Below are 20,372 nucleotides of genomic sequence, written 5' to 3' on the forward strand. Positions count from 1 at the left end.
GGCGCCTCCAAGGTCCAGTGTTGCTCGGGGCCCGGAAGCCCGCGGACGTGTCACGATGAGCCTGACCCAGAACCTGCGGGAGGTGATGAAGGCCATCAGCGGGGTCCCCGGTTTTGACAAAGTTTTGGAAAAGGTATTGGAGGCGCAGCCGCGGGGGTGACGCCGGGAGAGGGGCACCGCGCTCATCTCGCCCGGTCCTGTCGCTGCGCCCGCAGCTCAGCGTAGCGATCGCGGTGCCTTAACGGAGCGCCGTTGGGCACCAGGTCAAGGGCGCAGGGGAGCTCATGTGATGGTTCGTGACTGAGTATGGTTGTCGTTCGTGGAGACCGCACTGCGCGGCTCCCGAGCCGGAAAGGACGGTTGCGCGACCCTTCCGGGCGGCCCGCGGCGCCGGAGGCGGTGGACAGCGCATTCCGGGCGCGCCCGCAGCCCGCGGGTATCGGTGCCAGGAGCTGCGGCGAGGCAGCAAACTCAGGTGCTAAGCGGAGGGTTTGCACCAAAAATGAGCTTATTGCATAACTTTATTAACTCTAGTAACTCCTTGAATTACGGAATTTCTTCGTTTGTTTTTAAAATTGTTTTAAACCATTGGTTACTAAGTAATTTTAAAAATGACCCTGTGCAAAATCTAGGGAACATCCAAATTAAACCTCTAGTGGACTAGCAGATCCCAGGGGCCAGCTGGCTTCGTTGGTGCAGAATTTCCCAGGAGACAGGAAGAGGTGCCAGGCCGCTGTGCATAACACGGAATGTTGATTTCTGAAACTAGCAAAGACTACTATTGTTTTTCCCTGTATGTTCCTTTTTCTTTAAAGTTTCCATAAGGGTTAACTTCTGTCCGAGAGAGATGGGTAAGATTGACTTTCTGAGTCGCCTTTTTTGGGGTGACTCGGGTTAGTCCAGGGCCACAGGGTGCTCACCATCCTTTCCTTCTGCATTCAGGTGACGCTGGTCTCGGCGGCTCCTGGGAAGGTGACCTGTGAGCTGAGAGTCCAGGAGGAGCACACCAACAAGCTGGGCACGCTCCACGGGGGGCTGACGGCCACCCTGGTGGACAGCATCTCCACCATGGCTCTGCTCTGCACGGAGAGGGCCCTGCCGGGCGTCAGCGTGGACATGAACATCACGTAGGTAGCCGCGCTGCACTGATTGGAGATTTGCCCAACAGTGTTCTCGGCCTTGAGTCTGGAAGTAAAGGAACTAATTTCCCGGTCCAGTGTGTACCAGTAGTAAAGGAAGGGACCTAAACATTTGAAAAAGCAGCCCTAGCAGGTTTGGCTCAGTGGAGAGAGTGTCGGACCACAGACTGAGGGGTTCTGGGTTCGATTCCTGTCTAGGGCATATACTGCCATTGCAGGCTCAATCCCTGGGCCGTGTGTGGGGGAGCCAATAGATGTGTCTCTCTCACATGGATGTTTCTCTCTGTCTCTCCCTCTCCCTTCCACTCTCTCTCTAAAAAAAGGAAAATACCCTCGGGTGAGATTAACAAGATTTTTGAAAAAGCGAACATTCGGCCCCTAACACAGATGCTGGTGGGAAAATCACCACAGACTCATGGCTTCTGTGTCAGTCCTGACGCGTGTTCAGGACACGTACAGGTTGAAGGGAAGGCAAAGGAAAAATGGAGAAACCTCGTGACAAGGTGACCACAGATAGGGTGTTTCCGAGGCGCACAGACAGGCTCTGCGGGTTTGCCTGCCCGGTGTGGGAGCAGCACCCCAAGGGCAGGCTGCCACTCCCTGGGGAGCGTGCCTGCAGGGGTCACACATTCCCAAATGTACCCCACTCAGCTCCAGCGCTAACCAGCAAGGCTGCCCCGTCCTGCCCAATGGAAGTGCGGGGCCAGGGGTGGAGTTTCCAGACAATTGCTTTTGCCTCCAAACTAACAGATGACTTTTTCCCCAGGGGACTGGCAAGGGTTAGTGTGGGAAAGCCAGTGTCACGGGACATGAGGGCGATGGAAATGCAGTTATTAGGCGTGTAAGCAATCCAAGTCTTTTTATCAGGCTAGCGCGGCGTTCCGTCCCTTTTCACTATGGAAAGACCCTAACGTGAGGGTGCAGTAAGCGGATCCAGGGTGAGAGGCACGTGTTCTTTTGAGATGAAGATTACGAGATGTTTGCCTCTCGTGCCAACGGCTCTGCCTTCAGAGTCCGGAGCAGAGGCCTGGTTCTGGGCACAACCTTCTACCGTAAGACAAGGCTGCTTTCACAGCCGTGGCGAGTTTCTGGTGAGACGGTCTTGGCCTTTCAGAGTCTATGTTGAGATAAGTTTTGGCCTGAGCTTCAAATACTGGTGACTTCCTGCCCCCCTGGCACAGCTCAGTGGTTGAGAGTCGACCTATGAACCCGGTTATGGTTCGGTTCACAGGCCTGGGTTGCAGGCTCGCTCCCCAGTGGGGGCAGTGCAGGAGGCAGCTGATCAATGATTCTCTAATCATTCACGTTTCTCTCCGTCTCCCTTCCTCTGAAATCAGCAAAAACATTTTTTTAAGGGAGTCCCTTGAACAGAAACTAGGACATAGTCTCGAAGATACACTATAGATATTTCAAAAATAAATGACAACTTGTGAGTACAGGTGGGTTAGAAGTGTCTCTTAAAATAATATGTACACACAATTCGTCACCAGGACTGTAAGGGCCTTGTATTAATTCTAGCCCTTATATAGTTATCTTAGAGTTGAGTAAATGCTTGACATCAGTATGACATGATATAGACACCAAGTGACACTTCACTTAGCAAGTTCTGCAGAAACCTTCCACCAGCTCCCAGTCCATTTGAAGTGGGAAACAATGAAAAAGAGGCGGTGGAGGCAAAGGCCCTTCCTCTCTTTATGGGAAAAGCAGCCAGTGTGGGTGAGGACCAGCCACTCACATTGAAGGACAGGCGGTTCTCTGGCACGGCTACTTTCCTCCTAGAAATAGTTCAGCACAGGCAGGCTCTTCTGCGTGCACACGGCTTTCCCTTTAAGAACTGCTGTTAACTGTATGTCAACTTGCTTCCTTTCAGGTACATGTCACCGGCGAAAATAGGCGAAGTGGTGGTGATCACAGCACAGATCCTGAAGCAAGGGAGGACGCTGGCCTTTGCCTCCGTGGACCTGACCAACAAGACGACCGGGAAGCTGGTAGCTCAGGGCAGACACACCAAGCACCTGGGGAGCTGAGGACGAAGGCCTCCCCACCCGGCGGGGGGAGTGGGACAGCTTCCTGTGCCTCCTAATAAATCAGCGCAACCAGCAGCAGCGAGAAATAGTGTTTTTAGGGGAAAGAGCAGAGACCATGTGGGATAGTGGGTGGCTCCTTTTTTTTTCTCTTAACTTATAAGCCTCTTCAGTGTTAGCTTCTAACCATATGTGTGCTACTGGGATGAAAAATTCTTAGCTCAGTGTTTTGAAAACGTAGGCAAAGAAATGAACAGGGCCACTTTGAGATAGGATTGCCTTAAAACTGACTTCTAATATTAATCTAGAGAAACAGAAATTAATGGTTAATCCTTAATGGTTAATCCTTCTCAGCTTTAAAATGCCATCTTACATTTCATTTTTTAATTTCAGTTTCAAGATTATGGAATTTCAGCCCTGGCCCGGTAGCTCATAGTTAGAGCATCGTTTCAACACGCCAAGGTTGTGGGTTCGATTCCGGTCAGGGCACATACAAGAATCAGCCAATGAATGCGTAAGTGAGTGGGACCAGTCAGTCTCTCCCTTCCTCTCTCTAAAAATAAAGATTATGGAACTTCAAAGCAGTTTGAGTGATGAGGCCTAGACTATCCCCAAGAAAGCTGGAGGCAAAGCACAGATGATACAGGAGCGTGGTGTGCTGCCCTTCCGATGGCGTGTCAGGGGGCTGGCTTATTTCCCATTGGGGACGGGCATCCGTTAGCCACTTTTCTGGTACCTAGAATAAAACCCTGCAGGTTTCCAATCTCCCAGACTGCACCGCCTCAAAAAGATCAAGTTCACAAACTGCTCAGTCCATCTTGTAGTCCCACTGCCTATGCCATGCTTAGCATTTTAGACTTAATGCTGAGACTGAGCCGAACGGCTTAGGCAGGTTACTGATCAGTAACCGGTGGGAGGGCTCTTCCTGGCCACAGAAGGCTGGCCCGTGTAGAGGGAGAAGATACGGAAATCACTCCCCACAGCCATGACGGTCAGGGCAGGTTATGGCAAAAGGCGCCCGCACCCTCCTGATGAGCAGAAACGGGACACCACCTCAGACCTCAGAACCCACATCAGCACAGCCAGCTGGCAGCCTCTGGGAAGGGTGTAAGGTCACTGGCCAGAATGCAAAAGCCACACCTCGCCAGGAAGAAACTTCACCAGATCAAAATGAGAAACTGTCCTTAAAAATTGGCCTGTACTCGCCTGGCCGGGTGGATTCCAGTCAGGGCACATGCCCTGGGGACGTGCAGAAGGCCGCCAATGATTTTCACGTCTCTCTCTCTCCCTCTCTGTCATCAATAAAAGAAAAATAAATTTTTAAAAAGTTGACCTGTATTCTTCAGCAATGCCAAGGTTGGTTACGGTTGAGGAACTGTCCCAGTCAAAGGTGACCAGAGACCTAATAGCCCAATGCAACGATCCTGGACGGCAGGGGGTTAAACACACCACCGAGGGCATCCTTAGGACAACGAGCCGAAGATGGCACATTCAGGTGTGTCACCTTCACACTCCCTGAGCTTCATCACTTTCCTGGGGGACCTATGCCTAAGCCCTGAGGAGGAAGAAACCAAGATGCACCATGAGGTGCCACCAGACTCAAAGGTTCAAGTACGTGTAAAGTTATGCAGAAAGACAACAAAAACAAATGTGGCGCCCTAACCGGTTTGGCTCAGGGGATAGAGCGTCGGCCTGCGGACTGAAGGGTCCCGGGTTCGATTCCGGTCAAGGGCATGTACCTTGGCTGCGGGCACATCCCCAGCGGGGAGTGTGCAGGAGGCAGCTGATCGGTGTTTCTCTCTCATTGTTTCTAACTCTCTATCCCTCTCCCTTCCTCTCTGTAAAAAATCAATAAAATATTTAAAAAAAAAAACCACACAAACAAATGTGGCAAATGTCAGACTACATGTGGGTAAAGGGCACACAGGAGCTTTCTGCATTACTCTTGTAACTTTTCACAATCTATTCTACATAATAAAAGCCTAATATGCAAACTGTCCCCTCGACTGACAGCTCCCTATGACATGACCGCTCCCTATGATGTGCGCTGACCACTAGGGGGCGGCACGGCGCTGGCAGTGGAGGGTGGGTGGCAATGGAGGCACTGCTGGCCCCAATGACGGCGGGACCAAGCAGGTGAGTGGGCAGCACCAGGCCACGGCCGGTGTGAGCGGGGCCGATTGCCACAGATGGCAAACCTCCCGGCTCCCAGGCCCTGAGGGAACCAGGCGGGGCCCAATGACTCAGGTAGTGGGGGCGCTCGGGGGCCCAGAGGTCAGCTGGGATCTGCCCTTCCACGCCAGACACTCGTGCTTTAACCTCGACCGCCAGCCAGGCCTAGGGACCGCACTCATGCACCGGGCCTCTAGTTCTGAAAAACTTAAAACCAATGGCTGCTGAAATGTAGAACTTGTTGAATATTAGCTAACAAGTGTAATTCATTAGAGTAAGACAGTTGGGAGCTTGGGCTTTCTGGAACCAGGCAGCTGGTTAAACCCTCCCTACTCACCATGTGAGCTTGGGCAAGCGTCCACTTGTCCACGCAGGGCTGTCAGAGACTTAAGGGCAAGAGCCTGGAACAGTGCCTGCCCATGGCAAACACTCACAGCGTTATTTCATGATTCCTATTCTTGCTGAAATTACAAACCCAGTGGCTGGCTTTCTTCTGAATTTGCTCTTTAGCTGGGGACTGTAACCCTCATGGTCATCAGTAATGCCTTCCCAGAGCCCAGGAAAAAAAGTTACCACTTCACGTGTTGTGTATTACCTGAATAGTCAGGGAACTTCACCTATTTTATTTAGGTTTTCATTTTTTCAAATTCCAACCCAAAGCTAAATACAATTGGAAACCAGTAAGCACTGTTTGTTCCAAAGGAGTAGGATCATTCAGATTTACTCCAGTAAAGTATGCAACCCTTAAGCAAAGCTTTTCTTCATTTAAAAGAAACAAAACAAAAACAAAACAAAAAGCTATACAGTAGTCTTTCCTTATGTTCATTGCACAAAATGAGTTCTGCTTCTGTAACTGACACTCAGTGGTGGCTTTTACAATTTAAGATTTCAACTTCAATAACTTTTTCCTACTCCCAAAAAACCCTTTGTAAGTTTTTCTTAAGGATGGCGTAGAAACCAGTATTTCTGCACAATTCACTGGAATTTTTTTTCTTTGTAATAAAAATCTCCTCTTTAAAACCAGAAAAGAAAACGAAAACCAAAAGGCAAGTCCTCTACCTATCCTGGCTTCTGTAGCTACGTGCGAACCGGGTTGACAGCTGCGTTAGCCACTCGAGGCTCCAGATCTGCTTTCCTGTGTCTGACTGTGTCCACACAGAACACTTTGTAACAGCAGCCTGGAAAGCGATCTGGAAATAAAACACATATTTATGAGTACCAGGAAACAAACATGGCCCAGTAAAATAGGAGGCAAGAATGCCTACAAGTGAGATGCTTTTTTCATTTAAGGTTTCTTTCCTGTGGTTGTGTTTTTTTTTAAACAACCACTTCTGGTTATTAGAATGAATCTGACAGTGCTCAGGATCAACGGTGATTAGAGCAAAGCTATGAAGTTTTTCAAATGTTATTTATACCTGTTACATTCCCTTCTCACCCTCTAAATACTGATGACAGATGCCAAAGAGGCAAAACCAGCACAAATGGAAGACCATCAACCATGGTATCACCTGGTGCTTTCAGACACATCGGCATTTCAGTGTACATAGTCCTTCACTTCACATTTTAAGATGCTGACGCAGTGCAGCAAAGATGCAAAGCATCCTCTCACACAGTCTGTGCAGAAGACATTGAATTTGTTAAGTTCTGAGATACAAATGATTAAAAAAAAAATCCAGGATGAACAAGTTTCAAAATGCATAGTGTTCTGTGCATGAGTCCATTTCCTTTAAACTCTAGAATAAAGTGGTAAGAAAACAAGAAAACATTGCCGCTGCATCTGATCGTCTCCACTTGCTGGTCAGCACTCTATTCGGGCAAGTAAGGGTGCAGGTGATCCTCTACGGTGCCAACCGCCCAGTGGGTGAGCTGTTCCTGTGGCAGGTAGAGGCAGATGCTGCATAACTTGAAGATTGTAGCTTTGTTTTTTGGAGTCTGAAAGGGAAAAGTTTTAATATTCTTAATAAATAAGACTTCAACATAAGTGCTCGATTGCCACATGAGGTCGATCTCCCCAGTTGATTAAGCACTTATGGACACGGCGACAAAGCACAGAGTGATGGTTCCTAGCCATAGACAGGGATCCTGGGAGTTCAGAGCTTTGCCACAGGAAATACAGGAAAACAGGACGTGTGACGACAAATGAACGTTGGAAGGATGTAGGCAGACTGAAAGAGAGATCAGCCATAGACTAGTTGCTGAAAGGAATCAGGGTTAAAGGCATTTTTCATGGAGACAGATTTGAAGAGAGCTTTGAGTCATGTTTGCATACAGAAAGACAGCAGACGTGGCGATAGTAGAAGCCAGGGGGGAACAGAAATGGTAAAAAATAAAAGATCTAAGAACTAGAAAAAAGCCAAAGTGTTACCAACCAGATCCATGAAACTCTAAGAACTACATTTAAAAAGTTGGATTTAACCATCTAACCTGGGGCAAGTGTGCTAGGTGCTGTCACACAGCCGCCAGATGAATCAACCAGACCTGCCTCAGAGCTCACCTTCTTGTCACTGTAGCTCCTCTACAGAGGGCAGGAGAAAACACAGGTGGCCTTCCTGATTCCTGGCGTCTGTATGTACATGAGGTTGATATTTAAAATGAAAAAATGTGCCAGGCCCTGGCTGGGTAGCTCAGTTGTCTAGAGTGTTGTCCTCATACACCAAGGTTGCGGGCACATACGAGAATCAACCAATGCAAGCATGAAGTGGGACACATAGATGTTTCCCCTCGCCCCCTCCTCTATCCCTCTCAAATCAATACACGAGAATTAAAAAAAAATAAATAAATAACTTTTTAAAAGCACCCCTGTCTGGCCTTTGCCAGGTAGCTCAGTTGGTTAGAGCATCATCCCAATACTCCCTGGTTGCAGGTTTGATCCCTGATCAGGGCACACACAGGAATCAATGAGTGCATAAGTGGAACAACAACAACAACAAAATCGTAGTTCACTTGCTCTCCCTTCCTCTTGCGCAAAAGCAATTAAAAACAAAACAAAAAACCCCACCCCAGCCAGTTCTAATATGCAGCCAAGTCTGGGGACCAATGTTCAGGGTGAGGCCCAGGAGATCGGCTTCTTGTTCTTTAAATAACTTCAAAAACAATGCAGTGATGAAGGGGCAAAACAGAATCAAGTCACTCGCACAGGAAGCAGTTTGATAATCAGCGAAGGGTTGGAAACAGCCCTGTTTGGTCCATGCTCACCTGCAAGTGCTGCCTGTCAATGAAGAGAAACACGGACTGGTTCGGATTGTTGACAACAATTCCAGTCTTGTCCTTGCGGCTCAGTACATGCAGAAACTGTTTTTCATAGTCACCGTGATGAAACTCAAATTTAGCCTAATTAAAAAGCACAAACACATGTATGTAACCATACCACAAACATGTTACACGACGTGACACAGACATACAGCTGTGCTATTGTACATGCTAGCTGACACGGCTGCTGAATTAAAACACAACTTGAAATCCAGCTCTTCAGTAACACTCGCCACACCCCACAAGCTCTCTGAGCACAGGCAGTGACCAGTCTCCCCCTCCCCCTCCCAGTGCTGGCACAGGACGGTCTGGCATCTACTGCTCAGGGGTGTGTGGTACCAACTGCATCCATGACCCCTCCTGAAGCCAACAGGCCAACCTTAACATTCAAGCCTTCCTCTGGCCATAATCGCAAACATACTGGGCAGCTGAGAACCACCTCATTCTCAAGAGACTTCACAATTCAGTGCTTTCTCAACATTCAAAGGGATGGAAGGGACTAAAAAAAAATTCATTACAAAGCATAGCCCCAAGAATTTCCTAAGTCAGACCCAGCCAGGAGTTTTCCTTCAGGTGCTCACCACACTTATTTCAGAGCAGAATACCTGAACAGGCCTAAAAGGCTCATCAGATCCCTTCCACCTGGAAAACAGGAGACAGACAATTTTTTCAATGTCGTTCCGAGGCCAAAGAATGAAATCCATCTCCTGAGTACAGCCAATCACGTCCTATCAGGTGACAGAAAGAAAAAAGGAAAAAGTCACTTTTATAGAAACATGGCTGTAAGGAGCAGAGTCACAAATTATGCGGCCCGACTATAGAAACACTGTGCAAAGGCCGACTATAGACACACTGTGCAAGGGCCGACGATAGACACACTGTGCAAAGGCCGACTATAGACACACTGTGCAAGGCCGACTACAGAAACACTGTGCAAGGGCCGACTATAGACACACTGTTCAAGGCCCGACGATAGACACACTGGACAGTGCTAGGTCCACTATATACGATTTCATTGAAGGGGCGGCAACAGGACCGAATTCTAATTCCTGTCCAGCCCAGTCCCTCAACCAGGTGCCTCCATCAAGACCTGAACTCACCAGAGCAGGTGCAGACTCCACCTACGGCTCACGTTCTTTGTCTTTTTTTTAAATCCCTGAATGTTTATTCCCACCCTTCAAAATCAGAACTACTCCCTAGCGGGTTTGGCTCAGTGGATAGAGCATCGGCCTGAAGACTGAAGGGTTCTGGGTTCGATTCTGGCCAAGGGCACATGCCCAAGTTGCGGGCTCGAGCCCCAGTAGGTGATGTGCAGGAGGCAGCCAATCAGTGATTCTCTCTCCCTCTCCCTTCCCCTCTGAAATCAATAAATATACATTAAAACAAACAAAAAAAAACACACAATCAGAACCATGTAAGCAAAGGCATCTTGGAAGATCTAATATGAAGTCATGCCTTCCTGTTACAACGGAAGGCTACTGTTGCCAGATGCTGATGGTCCTCTTGGCACAGGACAGCAGAGTCATGTCCAGAGGCCATCAACCTCTCCCAGACCAGCACACGGTCATCTCCAGTCTCCCCCGACCCTACCACTATAGGGTGGGGGTCAGGGGTCTCTTGTGCAAATACGAGGAGTAACATCCAATGAGTTGCAGAAGTTCAGAAGGTTGGCAGCAACAGCAGTATCTTCTACTTTAAGTTTCTTATTTATTAGAGACATGTTATTCCCCCGCAAAGGAAACCCAACAAATAGTAAAAACATTACAGCATAACGCACACCTTGATCAGCATAATCCCACATCAGCTTTTAAAGCGAATCATGGCCACAGTAACTACACATTCTTGGAGGTTTGGCGTGCAGTGCGCAAGGGGAACTCACTGTAACATATGAAACCCAGGCTGAAAGCCAAGCTCACCCTTCTCATAGACTGGTATCGAGGAGCATGGAGCTGGACCACGTCCTTCTGTAAAAGCTCCACGGAACTCTCCAAGGAATAGCTGCAATCCCGCACGCCTTTCAGGATATTTTCCTCATAATTATTTGTCATGACTGGTATAACCTCAGACACTTCAAAAAGTGCTGATTTTTTCTTCTAGAAGAAAAAAAAGATGTTATCAACCCACTGATAACACACTGCCTTTTAACACTCAGTCCATATTACAATGTCACATACCTTCATTCTAACTCAGCAAAATTCTTAAATGAATTTTTGTGCTGAAAATACTGATTATCCTTCCCAAACCCCCAACCCCAACCCATCAGAATGTTTAACCACATGGTTTTAGAGCATCATGTATCCACAGCAAGTATTTATTTTAGAAAATACTTTTTGCCGTCGTCAGTTTGTTTCAGTGGATAGAGCGTCGGCCTGCAGACTGAAGGGTCCCAGGTTCCATTCTGGTCAAGGACACAGGCCCAGGTTCTAGGCTCAATCCCCAGTGGGGGGCGTGCGGGAGGCAGCCAATCAATGATTCTCTCATTGATGTTTCTCTCTCTCTCCCCCCCCAACCTTCCTCTCTGAAATAAATAAAAATATATTTAAAAATAAATATTTCTTTTTTTAAAAAAAATATATTTTATTGATTTTTTACAGAGAGGAAGGGAGAGAGAAACATCGATCAGCTGCCTCCTGCACATCTCCCACTGGGGATATGCGCGAAACCCAGGCACATGCCCTTGACCGGAATCGAACCTGGGACCTTTCAGTCCGCAGGCCGACGCTCTATCCACTGAGCCAAACCGGTTTTGGCAATAAATATTTCTTAAATGCTGTGAGAAACAAACACTAGCATCCCTCAGGTTAAAAAAAAGTGATTTACTCTTGATATAACTTCATTTAACTGGTTCTATAAACAGCTAAATTAAAATCTCAGCAATTTAAAGACAAAGCTATTCAAAACAAATGAACTGTTTTACTCCTTAAAAAGCTCAATTTCCATTATTTCTTTAGGATATTACATAACTACAAGTGTCAATATTTGAAAGGGGAAAAACAGTCGACCAAATTGAGTTTCAAATTTCGTTTCAGATCCTCTCCATTCACAGGATAAAAACAGGTTTTCTCAGGTTTAAAGAGCCAGATGGTACAGTGGATTGAACATAAAGATCAAATCTACCCACTTACATCTTGAATTTGTTTCTAGTGAACCTGCATTACAATATCGTCAACTAAAATCTGATCTTATCTATTCTTTAGTCAACTTATTTACACACACAAGCAAGAGAGAGAATGGAGAAGTGACTCTTTGGGGCTACCCAGCCTGGAGCAATCACTCAAAGATGACCACTTCTGACGCCACCTGCACCCTGTATCCTGCAGCGAAGGGCTTTCCCACCATAACCTTCAGGAGTTAGGAGGGTAAAACCTCGGAACTTCCAAATATTAAATAGACATGTTAAGATTACACTTCTGGCCCTAGCTGGCTTGGCTCAGTGGATAGAGCGTCAGCCTGCGGACTGAAGGGTCCCAGGTTTGATTCCAGCCAAGGGCACATGCCTGGGTTGCGGGCTCGTGCCCCAGTAGGGGGCGTGCAAGAGGCAGCCGATCCATGATTCTCTCTCATCATTGATGTTTCTCTCTCTCCTCCCTTCCTCTCTGAAATCAATAAATATATTTGAAAAAAAAAGATTACACTTCTGATCTGAAATTAGCTCACAATTTAAGTGCAAAAACCCTACATTTCCTTATATTCATAAACTAATCTCATGTCAAATAAAGATTAAGAAACTGCCATTACTTTAAGCTGCAAAAAACTACTCATTATTTGCTATTTAAGTGTGGAATTCTGATTAAGGCCAAACATATTTAAACTTTCTATTTCATTTTTAATTTTAGTAAAATTCTTCACTTCTACGCAAATTAGCCACGAGTATGTAACTGCTCCTGAACTGAATGTGTATTCCATCCGCTTCATTGCAAGCGCCAGGAAAGGTACCTGCATCCTGGCCCCAGGAAGCAGCTGCTGGGAACATCTGATTCCAATTGACCACTCCCATCCCACCTCCTCATATCACGGGAGGCCATCTCCAGTCCAGGGTCCTCTCTGTGACCCCCCCTCCCCCCGCAATGTCCTCTGAGCATCCATGAGTTCTACAATGCTGCCCAGCCTGTGACCACTCTTTAGGCCAGGGGTCCTCAAACTACGGCCCGCGGGCCACATGCAAATGCAAATATTGTATTTGTTCCCGTTTTGTTTTTTTACTTCAAAATAAGATATGTGCAGTGTGCATAGGAATTTGTTCATTTTTTTTTTTAAACTATCGCCCGGCCCTCCAACGGTCTGAGGGACAGTGAACTGGCCCCCCCGTTTAAAAAGTTTGAGGACCCCCGCTTTAGGCTGACAGACCCAACACTGTCACAACCTACAAAACCACTGGCGCTACTTCACGTTAACAACTTTAAATTACCTTCTCCTTGAACACAAAGGCAATGTACATCTTGAAGTCAAACTGGTCAGCTAGAGATTCTTTTTTCTTCCTAAGCTGAGCGCGGAGTCTGTTCAGAGCTTGTTTCTTCCGGGAGTTCGGGTCCCCCATTTTGAAATACAGGGGGTACTAAAGCCTTTGGAAATTGTCGCTAAACTATGGGCACTTTTTCTTAAGACTCAAGTACAACAGAAACAAGTCATTTCCCCTGCTGATAGGATTGAATGGCTAAAGTCACAGCTGCAACCCCAAACGGCCCCTCTGGCAATATTAGCAGACTGTCATGCTACAGGGTCATGAGGCCAAAGGCGCTGCCCAGTCATGTTCGGACAATCTCGTTTGGGGCGGGATGGGAAGGAGGAAGCGGAGGAAGGAAGGAAAGAGAAAATACTTGAACTAATTTTTTGGAAAACACATCTGGCTTAAGGACCAAAATAGAGGCTTTCGGGGAGGGGGAGGGGGCGTGGAAAGCCTCTTCTCAAGATTTAGGTGTGCAATTAACACAGCCGGCACCAGTCCGATCCCAGCCCATCCAGACCTTCCCCTCTGGTTAGAAAAGGGATGATGAAAAGGTTCAGGGAGGGGGAAAGGGTGATCCTTGCTTTCCAAATACCAAAAATGAAAAAGAGGAAGAAGAAGAAAAAACCCACAAAAAACAAAACAAAACAAAAAAAACACCTTCCCCAAACACCAAAACAGGGAAGGCGAATGAAACTGAAATACCCAATCGGATTTTACCCAGCCCGGCCCATGGCTGCAGAACCTCTCAGTTCTTCGCTCTCTCAGGCTTCACTATTGCTACGGATCGAAGGTGCCGGCTAGTGATTACTCTTGGTGGTGAGCAAAGACAACAGTGCAAAATCGGTCGAGAAGGAGGGGGGGAGGCCCAGGGTGTCCCTGCGATCAACTACAGTGCATGCCGGGGGCGGGCAGCTGTCGCCCACAGGAGCCAGGAGCAGAAACCGCGGAGTCATGGCCAACTGCCCCATCACCCACCCCACCCGCGGGCGGCCGCGAACGCTGCTGCCCGGGACCATGATGGCAGGGGCGCGGGGTCGAGAACACGATGGAGGATCGCTCCGGCTCTGCGGTCGGACAGCACCCCGAGCCCTGCGAGGAGCCCTACATGCCCCGAGGGGAGCCTTGCCTAGGGCTTCGCCCCGACCCAGACCGTGGGCATCGCGGAGGCGAAGGGGGCGGGTGCTTCTCCCAAATCCAGGCCGCGCCGGGGGACCACCTGCCTGCCGCCCCCCAGGCCCGCTCCCCGCTCGGCCGTCAGCGGCGGCGACTCACTCGCACCGCGGGAGGCACCGGGTCGCTCGGGTCTTCGCTCATCGCCTCGGGGAGACCATTCCCGCCCGGGTCCAGGAGGCGGGGCGGGGCCAACGGGAAGGGTCAGCGGGGAAAAACGAAACAGTTGTGTTAATATTAATGACTTTTTGTCAGGACGCCCACCCCACCCCCCGAAAAATGAAATGGAGTTCCCGGATTCGCGCGCTCACGTTGAACAGACCATGTTTCCCGAGTTTGGATGGTGCAGGGCGGGGTCGCGGGCGGGCCCTTAGCCGCAGCCCGCGGGCGGAGCGGTGGCGGCGGCGGAAGAGGCGGCGGCGGGGGCGCTGCTCGCGGCTCGGGCGGGAGCCATGTCAAGAGAACACCAGCAGCCAACCGAGCCCCCCCATCCCCGCTGCGGCGCGCACTGGGGCCGGGCCGCCCGCGCTGCTGCCGCCACGCAGCCCCCACCTGGGACCCATAGTCTGGCTCGGCGCCCTGGGCGGAGGGAGGACGGGACGGCGGCGGGAGAGAGAAAGCGGGAGGGGAGGAGAGCGGCGGTCCCGGGAGGGGGCGGGAGGAGGGAGCCCTGCGCTAAGGTCCGTCGGCGAGTCAAGCCCAAGTAAAGTTATTTCAGTCCAAGCATCTGCTCCGAGTCCTCCTGGCCCCCGGCGGCGCCGGCTCGCGGGACAGCGGGTCGCGGAGAGCCGAGTAGAGGACGCGCGTCCGCGGCGGCACAGCCTCGTTCCCCGCCACCGGTGGCTGCGGAAACGGCGGCGGCCTCGGCGCCTCCCGGGTCCCGGCAGAGTCGCGTTTGAGCCGAGAAGCCAGAACAAACAACTTAAAATGGCAGCAACGCCGCTGCGTCACCCGCCCCCCAGCGGCACCGCCCCGAGCGCGCTGCGCCTGCGCGCCCCGCGGGCCTCACCACCCGCGCGGGAACAGAGGGGGGGAAGCGCCCGGGACGCGCGGGGCGTCGGAGTTACCCAGGAGGGAGGAGAGAGGAGCCCGAGTAAGGGTTAGGGAAAAGGCTTCACAAGGCGGATTCTTTGCTGTGAAACTGCTTAAGGCCATCCTTCCGCCTCCAACGGGAGTGTGAGGCTAGAGACCCCCCCTCTTGTCCAGAATGGAGCGTCCTTGGGGCGGGGACGCGGCCGCCCACTCCCTCCGGAAGTCCAGGGCCCCGGAGTTGGCCCCTCCCACCCTCTGTCGTCATAAAACCACGCCCCATGCCTTCCCTGGCCGAGCACCCGGATGGAACCGCTTTTCCGGGTTCTGGTGCGCCTCTTCTGCGCGCGCAGGGCGCGGGGCGGGGCTCGAGGGTCGAGAGGGGGCCGAGCGTAGGGGATGGGGCGGGGCGAGGGAGAGAGGGAAGTGTGTCCGGAGGGTGGAGGTCGATTCTCGTTTCCTTTCGTTACGCTGTTACTCCGAAGCCGCCGACGGGGAGTCCTTCGGGGTGTCTGTCTTGGGGTTCCCTGCAGCCCCCAGCCGGGAATGCATGTCCGATGTCTGCGCGGCGGGGTACGGGTCCCGCTGGCTCCGTCCCCGCCGCGCCACGTGCGCAGCAGCCGAGGCGGCCCTCCAGCTCTGAACAAGGTCAAGGATGCCTTGGAGCGCTGCTGCCGCGATTTGGGAGGAAAACAGCCCATCCCGCAGCGTGGGTCCCCCCTTCCCTTCAGAACAGTATTTCCATTAGGATCCCCCGGGCCGCTGGCCTAGGTCCTGGAAATGTGAGGAGGGTACTGTGGGGCTTTTGCCACCGGATCGCAGGTCCCTGGCACCAGAGAGCCTTCATTTCCTTTTTTTAGAGCTACAATGTGCTGCTGAAAACGCGGCTATGTTATTAGGAAATCAGCAAAAGCCAAAGCTGGACAAAAGCAAAGCCTAGAGTCTCCTCATGGGCTACCCTCTGATAACATTTTAGAAGTCTATTGGGTCCCCACCTACTGCTCTCCACTTGGTAAAATCAAAATAGATTACCTTTTCACCTTGATTCAAAAGAATAATTGGGACCCACCCCTCAATATCAATTGTCCAAAACTAACGTCCAAGGAGCTCATTAGGGTGGGCCTGAACCCAGCATGACGGTGTCCTTACAGGAAGAGGGAGAGACCAGGGATGTTGTGGATAGAGAAAAGAGTGCATCTTTTTAACTATTCATTCTTCTTTCCTTAATTATGTTAGCGAATTGATAAGGAAGAAGCCCCGTGAAGATTATTTTATTATTACAATATTCTGCTCAGGATCCTTTAGCTATTTGAAAGCCCTCAGTATGCAACATGGGATGGAAAATAAAAAGGACACCTGCTTTATTTTTAAAAGCCAACAAAGCAAAACCAACACATCTGCGACTTCCTAGTAACACCAGTTGTTTTACTTCTGTTAAATCTATAGTTTTACCATATTTAGGAAAAAAGGGAAACTATCTTGCTTTAGACTAATTCCTTTCTTTAAAATCTCTTTTCCAATAATAAACATACATTGCTTATTAATGCTAATCTTACATGCTAACATTTTCTGCATTTTGATTCAATGATCCAATTTTCTTACTTAATTTAAAAATGAACAAAAAACCAGGCCAGGCCAGGAGCTCAGTGGTTAGATTTCACCCTGCAGAAAACCTTAAATGTGTGTAAAGTTGGAAAGAGGAGTGTTACGGGAGAATTAAATTCCCCTCTCACTCGTAAGAGCAAGGTTCTTGCAATATCTTCAGAAAATGAGCTTTCTGGGAGTTGCACGGGGGGCGGGATGTGAAAGGCTTTATTTGCAAGGTCCCACTTCCCGAGGCCAGTCCTGAACGAGGGGCAGCTGGAGGTCAACAGAGCCAGAGGCAGGGCGCATGTCCTGAGCTTCCGTTGCAGCCACGTGTGGCTCCGCATTCAAGCTCATCAAAGTCCACTGTTCCCACTGTCCCGTGTCAATGCTCTTAACCCTCTCCTATTGGGCTTCAATCTTCTCTTTGTTAAAACTCCCCAGAGGACCAACCATTGCTTCACAGAGAAGATGAAGAAAACAAACTGGTTCTTTTTCTTGCCGGTTGTCACCTCTTCCCACTGGTTCTAACTCCAGGAAGCAGCAGAGCAGGCCGCTTCTCCAGCTTCGTTTTCAATTCAGAGGTTACTTTGAAAAGCCCTTTCCCCCAGGGCAGGGTGCGGGGACGGAAGGAAGTCCCTCTCAGCAGCCCCGGGTCCCCTCCCAGAGGAGGTGCCATTAATCCCCCTGGATCCTGAACTGAGAGGCAGAGCTCCCTGCAGGCGCTCTTCTCTCCAGTCCCTTCCTTGTGCCCTTGGGCAGGTCGGCACCTTTTTTCTCTGATCTGTCAACACGCACTGCACTCTCGGCGGTGCTGACTCCCGCTGCCCGAGCCTAAACTGTGTCCTGCAGAGGCAGAGGCGAGGCAGTGCCTGGTGTATGGCCTGTCAGTGGCTGTGTCCTGCGCGCCTGCCTAGAGAACTTCCCTGGGTGGGGCGGGGCCGGGCCTGCTTGGAGAATGTGCCTCCTAGTGTGGCTGGAAGGGCCTGGGCTGCTTTACTGCTCTGCTGTCACCATCTCGAAATTATTCACCATTTTTAAGACAAGACCCGCATTTTCCTTGTGCACGGGGTCCTGACCCCACCCTTAGACCTCACCAACTGCACCATCCCTCCTCCTGAGAGGGCCAGATGTCCCAGTCCTAGTTCCTCCCCTGTCCTCCGGTCACCTGAGGGCACGGCCGTGGCTCCCTCATAAGCCGGTTGCGTAGTTCTTGGCTTGCACACAGAACTCACTTCTCTTTGCCACTCAGGAAGAGAGAAAAATGATCCTTTCATGCACCCGTTTCAAGATTGTTTATCAAGTCTCTTACAAGAAAATAGCGTTTCTTGGAATGGGGAGAAGCAACTTAGATTGATCCCCTTTTCTCTTCAGCCTAAGAATGTCAACTATGGATAATAAAAAAGGGAAAAAAAAAGAATGTCAACTTTGTAGAATGAAGGTCAGCAAAAGATGGAGAGAGAGGCTAACAATGGCTCTTATAGTTTTAGGGGCTGTGAAAACAAACCCTATACAACCGGGAAAGCCTGACCTATCTACTCTCTGTCCCTCCACAGGAAGGCTCCCAGCCCTTGGTTTACAGAGCTGTTAACAGTGTGCCTCCCTCCCTCGCAGAAGTCACAACAGAGAAATGTCTGTGCGCGTGGCACAGGGACCCGCAGTCCTCAGTCTGCACTGTCCCGACCGGGATCCCTTCTGGCTCTTCTGCTCAAGGGCATTCCTTCCCCCAGCCCTGCTCTTGGCAAGCCCGGGCCCTCTGCGCAAGGCAGTCGCAAGCGCAACACTTTCCAGGAAAATGCTTGTGGTTGTGCCATTTGCCAGACATCAGGCTGCTGCCCAAGGCCAGAGGCGAAAAGAACCAGGGAAAGGGGGCGGGGACGGGACCTCCTCCCAGGTGGGCCTCCTCACAGTGAGTGTCAGCACCTGCCCCGGCAGATGCTCTGTTCTGAGGACAGGTGCTGAGGCGAACCCAGGGAAGAAGAGCCCTCAAAACCTCAGGCCAGCCCTAGCCGGTTGGCTCAGTGGATAGAGCATCGGCCTGCAGACCGAAGGGTCCCGGGTTCGATTCCGATCAAGAGTACGCACCTCGGTTGCAGGCCCTGGTCTGGGCTCCTGCAGGAGGCAACCAATCGATGTGTTTCTCTCACATCCATGTTTCTCTCTGTCATTCCCTCTCTCTAAAAATCAATGGGAAAATACCTTCCGGTTGTGGATGAAACAAAACACAACACACCTCAGGCGACTCGTCCACTCCTGCTCAATAGCCATGACGGGCTGGTGCCCCCACCTGGTTGGCGCAGGTACAGTCTGCATTCGGGTGCCACACATACCAGCTGGCCATGTAGCAGGAGAGCCGGAGGGACCTGACCTAAACTGGTGATAGGGTTGTCGCCGGCTCTGGGCCTTCACGATTTCCCCTAAACTAGGCATCATCTCCTTCCGGATGTTGAAATAAAAAAAGTCCAACACACCGACATGCATGAAGTCCCCACACCATTCCAAACGGACCACACGATGAGCAGGGACGGATGACGTCTGACCAAGTGGGCTCCATGACACCCCTGGAAAGTCGCCAGTGCTCCCCCAGCTCTGCGGGTTTTTAACTACAGTAACAGGTAGATTCTACCCTCCGCGTGCTCACCATTTTCACATTTTCTCTCCCAGCTTTTCAGTTCTGGAAACAAACATCACTATGAACTGTGCTTTATACGTTACCCAGCGCAGTGTACTTGAATGTAACTTTATATATATATATATATATATTTTAAATGATTTCAGAGAGGAAGGGAGGGAGAAAGAGAACCATCAATGATGAGAATCCTTGACCGGCTGCCTCCTGCGCGCCCCCTGCTGGGGATCCAGCCCGCAGCCGGGCCCGCGCCCTCCGGGTTCCTAGGTGGTGGCTCCCGAGCCGCCCGCAGGCCTCGCGGAACTTTGTGGACTGTGGACCTGCAGGCTCCCAGCCGGCCGTTCGGGGGCCTTTGAACCACGCGCTGACCGAAGACACGGGCAGTGAGTCAGAGGCCGCGGGTGTTTTAAAGCCAAGGGACACGTGCCTGTCCTTGTCACCATTCTCACTCCGAAAACCAAGTCTCCTGATGGTTTCCAGCGCGGGGGCTGAGTCCTTTACGCATTTAGACTTCATGTGCCACCGTCCCCTCAAACAGTCAGCGCCACCCGACTGTGCTTGGCACATTTCCAGCCGCCAGAGGTCCGGGGAGGGGGGAGGCGGCCGCGGGCGCCAGGGTCAGGGCGGTGCCGCGCGGAGGGAGCCCTTCCCTCGCTCTGAGGACAAGAGGCGTTGAGAGGCGGGACGCAGCTTCGGCGGCACCTGCAGCAGGCGGGCCCGGGCACCGCACCCACAAAGACCACGATGTGAGGACTTGGGGGGGCAATAAGGAAAGCTGGCCGCGCGCGGGGCTGAGGTCTCGTCGCCCCGAGTTGCAGGGCAGCGGGAACCCACGTGGGACCCGAGCGCCTCCTGAACCCTAAGGGTCAAAATGCAAAAATCCCGAATGTGAAGGCTCTGCCCACATCAGGGAGCCGCGGGGCCAGGGC

The 20,372-nt window shown here is 50.8% G+C and overlaps 2 protein-coding genes across 3 annotated transcripts; one reads left to right on the forward strand and one right to left on the reverse strand.

The window, feature by feature from the left end:
• ACOT13 (acyl-CoA thioesterase 13) lies at nucleotides 1–3,241 on the forward strand. Its single transcript, XM_036344765.1, has 3 exons — nucleotides 1–133; nucleotides 943–1,127; nucleotides 3,010–3,241. Exons 1-3 carry the CDS (start codon nucleotides 56–58, stop codon nucleotides 3,164–3,166), a joined length of 420 nt encoding a protein of 139 aa, XP_036200658.1. The 5' UTR covers nucleotides 1–55; the 3' UTR covers nucleotides 3,167–3,241.
• Nucleotides 3,242–5,919: 2,678 nt separating this feature from the next.
• On the reverse strand, nucleotides 5,920–14,745 carry CUNH6orf62 (chromosome unknown C6orf62 homolog). 2 transcript variants are annotated; one of them, XR_004973435.1, is made up of 6 exons: nucleotides 12,993–14,745; nucleotides 10,501–10,677; nucleotides 9,190–9,312; nucleotides 8,531–8,665; nucleotides 6,844–7,267; nucleotides 5,920–6,525 (listed from the first exon to the last, which is right to left on the reverse strand). XR_004973435.1 is itself a non-coding variant. In XM_036344764.1 (5 exons), the coding sequence occupies exons 1-5, from the start codon at nucleotides 13,119–13,121 to the stop codon at nucleotides 7,142–7,144; spliced, it is 690 nt and encodes a 229-aa protein (XP_036200657.1). In that variant the 5' UTR covers nucleotides 13,122–14,745; the 3' UTR covers nucleotides 5,920–7,141. The 2 variants fall into 2 exon arrangements, 1 of the variants encoding a protein (XP_036200657.1); XM_036344764.1 differs by having other exon boundaries at nucleotides 5,920–7,267.
• Between the last annotated feature and the right edge of the window lie 5,627 nt (nucleotides 14,746–20,372).

The sequence above is a fragment of the Myotis myotis genome, unplaced genomic scaffold, assembly GCF_014108235.1.
Source record: "Myotis myotis isolate mMyoMyo1 unplaced genomic scaffold, mMyoMyo1.p scaffold_m19_p_18, whole genome shotgun sequence".
Taxonomy (NCBI): Eukaryota; Metazoa; Chordata; class Mammalia; order Chiroptera; family Vespertilionidae; genus Myotis; species Myotis myotis.

Excerpts from the sequence above, each read along its gene's own strand:
- ACOT13 (XM_036344765.1), top strand. The coding sequence starts at position 56 with ATGAGCCTGACCCAGAACCTGCGGGAGGTGATGAAGGCCATCAGCGGG. Across the intron at positions 134-942 it reads TTGACAAAGTTTTGGAAAAG|GTGACGCTGGTCTCGGCGGC; the intron begins GTATTGGAGGCG and ends TTCTGCATTCAG. Across the intron at positions 1,128-3,009 it reads AGCGTGGACATGAACATCAC|GTACATGTCACCGGCGAAAA; the intron begins GTAGGTAGCCGC and ends GCTTCCTTTCAG.
- CUNH6orf62 (XM_036344764.1), bottom strand. The coding sequence starts at position 13,121 with ATGGGGGACCCGAACTCCCGGAAGAAACAAGCTCTGAACAGACTCCGC. Across the intron at positions 9,313-10,500 it reads GATACCAGTCTATGAGAAGG|GACGTGATTGGCTGTACTCA; the intron begins GTGAGCTTGGCT and ends GTCACCTGATAG. Across the intron at positions 8,666-9,189 it reads AGCCTTTTAGGCCTGTTCAG|GCTAAATTTGAGTTTCATCA; the intron begins GTATTCTGCTCT and ends CTTTTTAATTAG.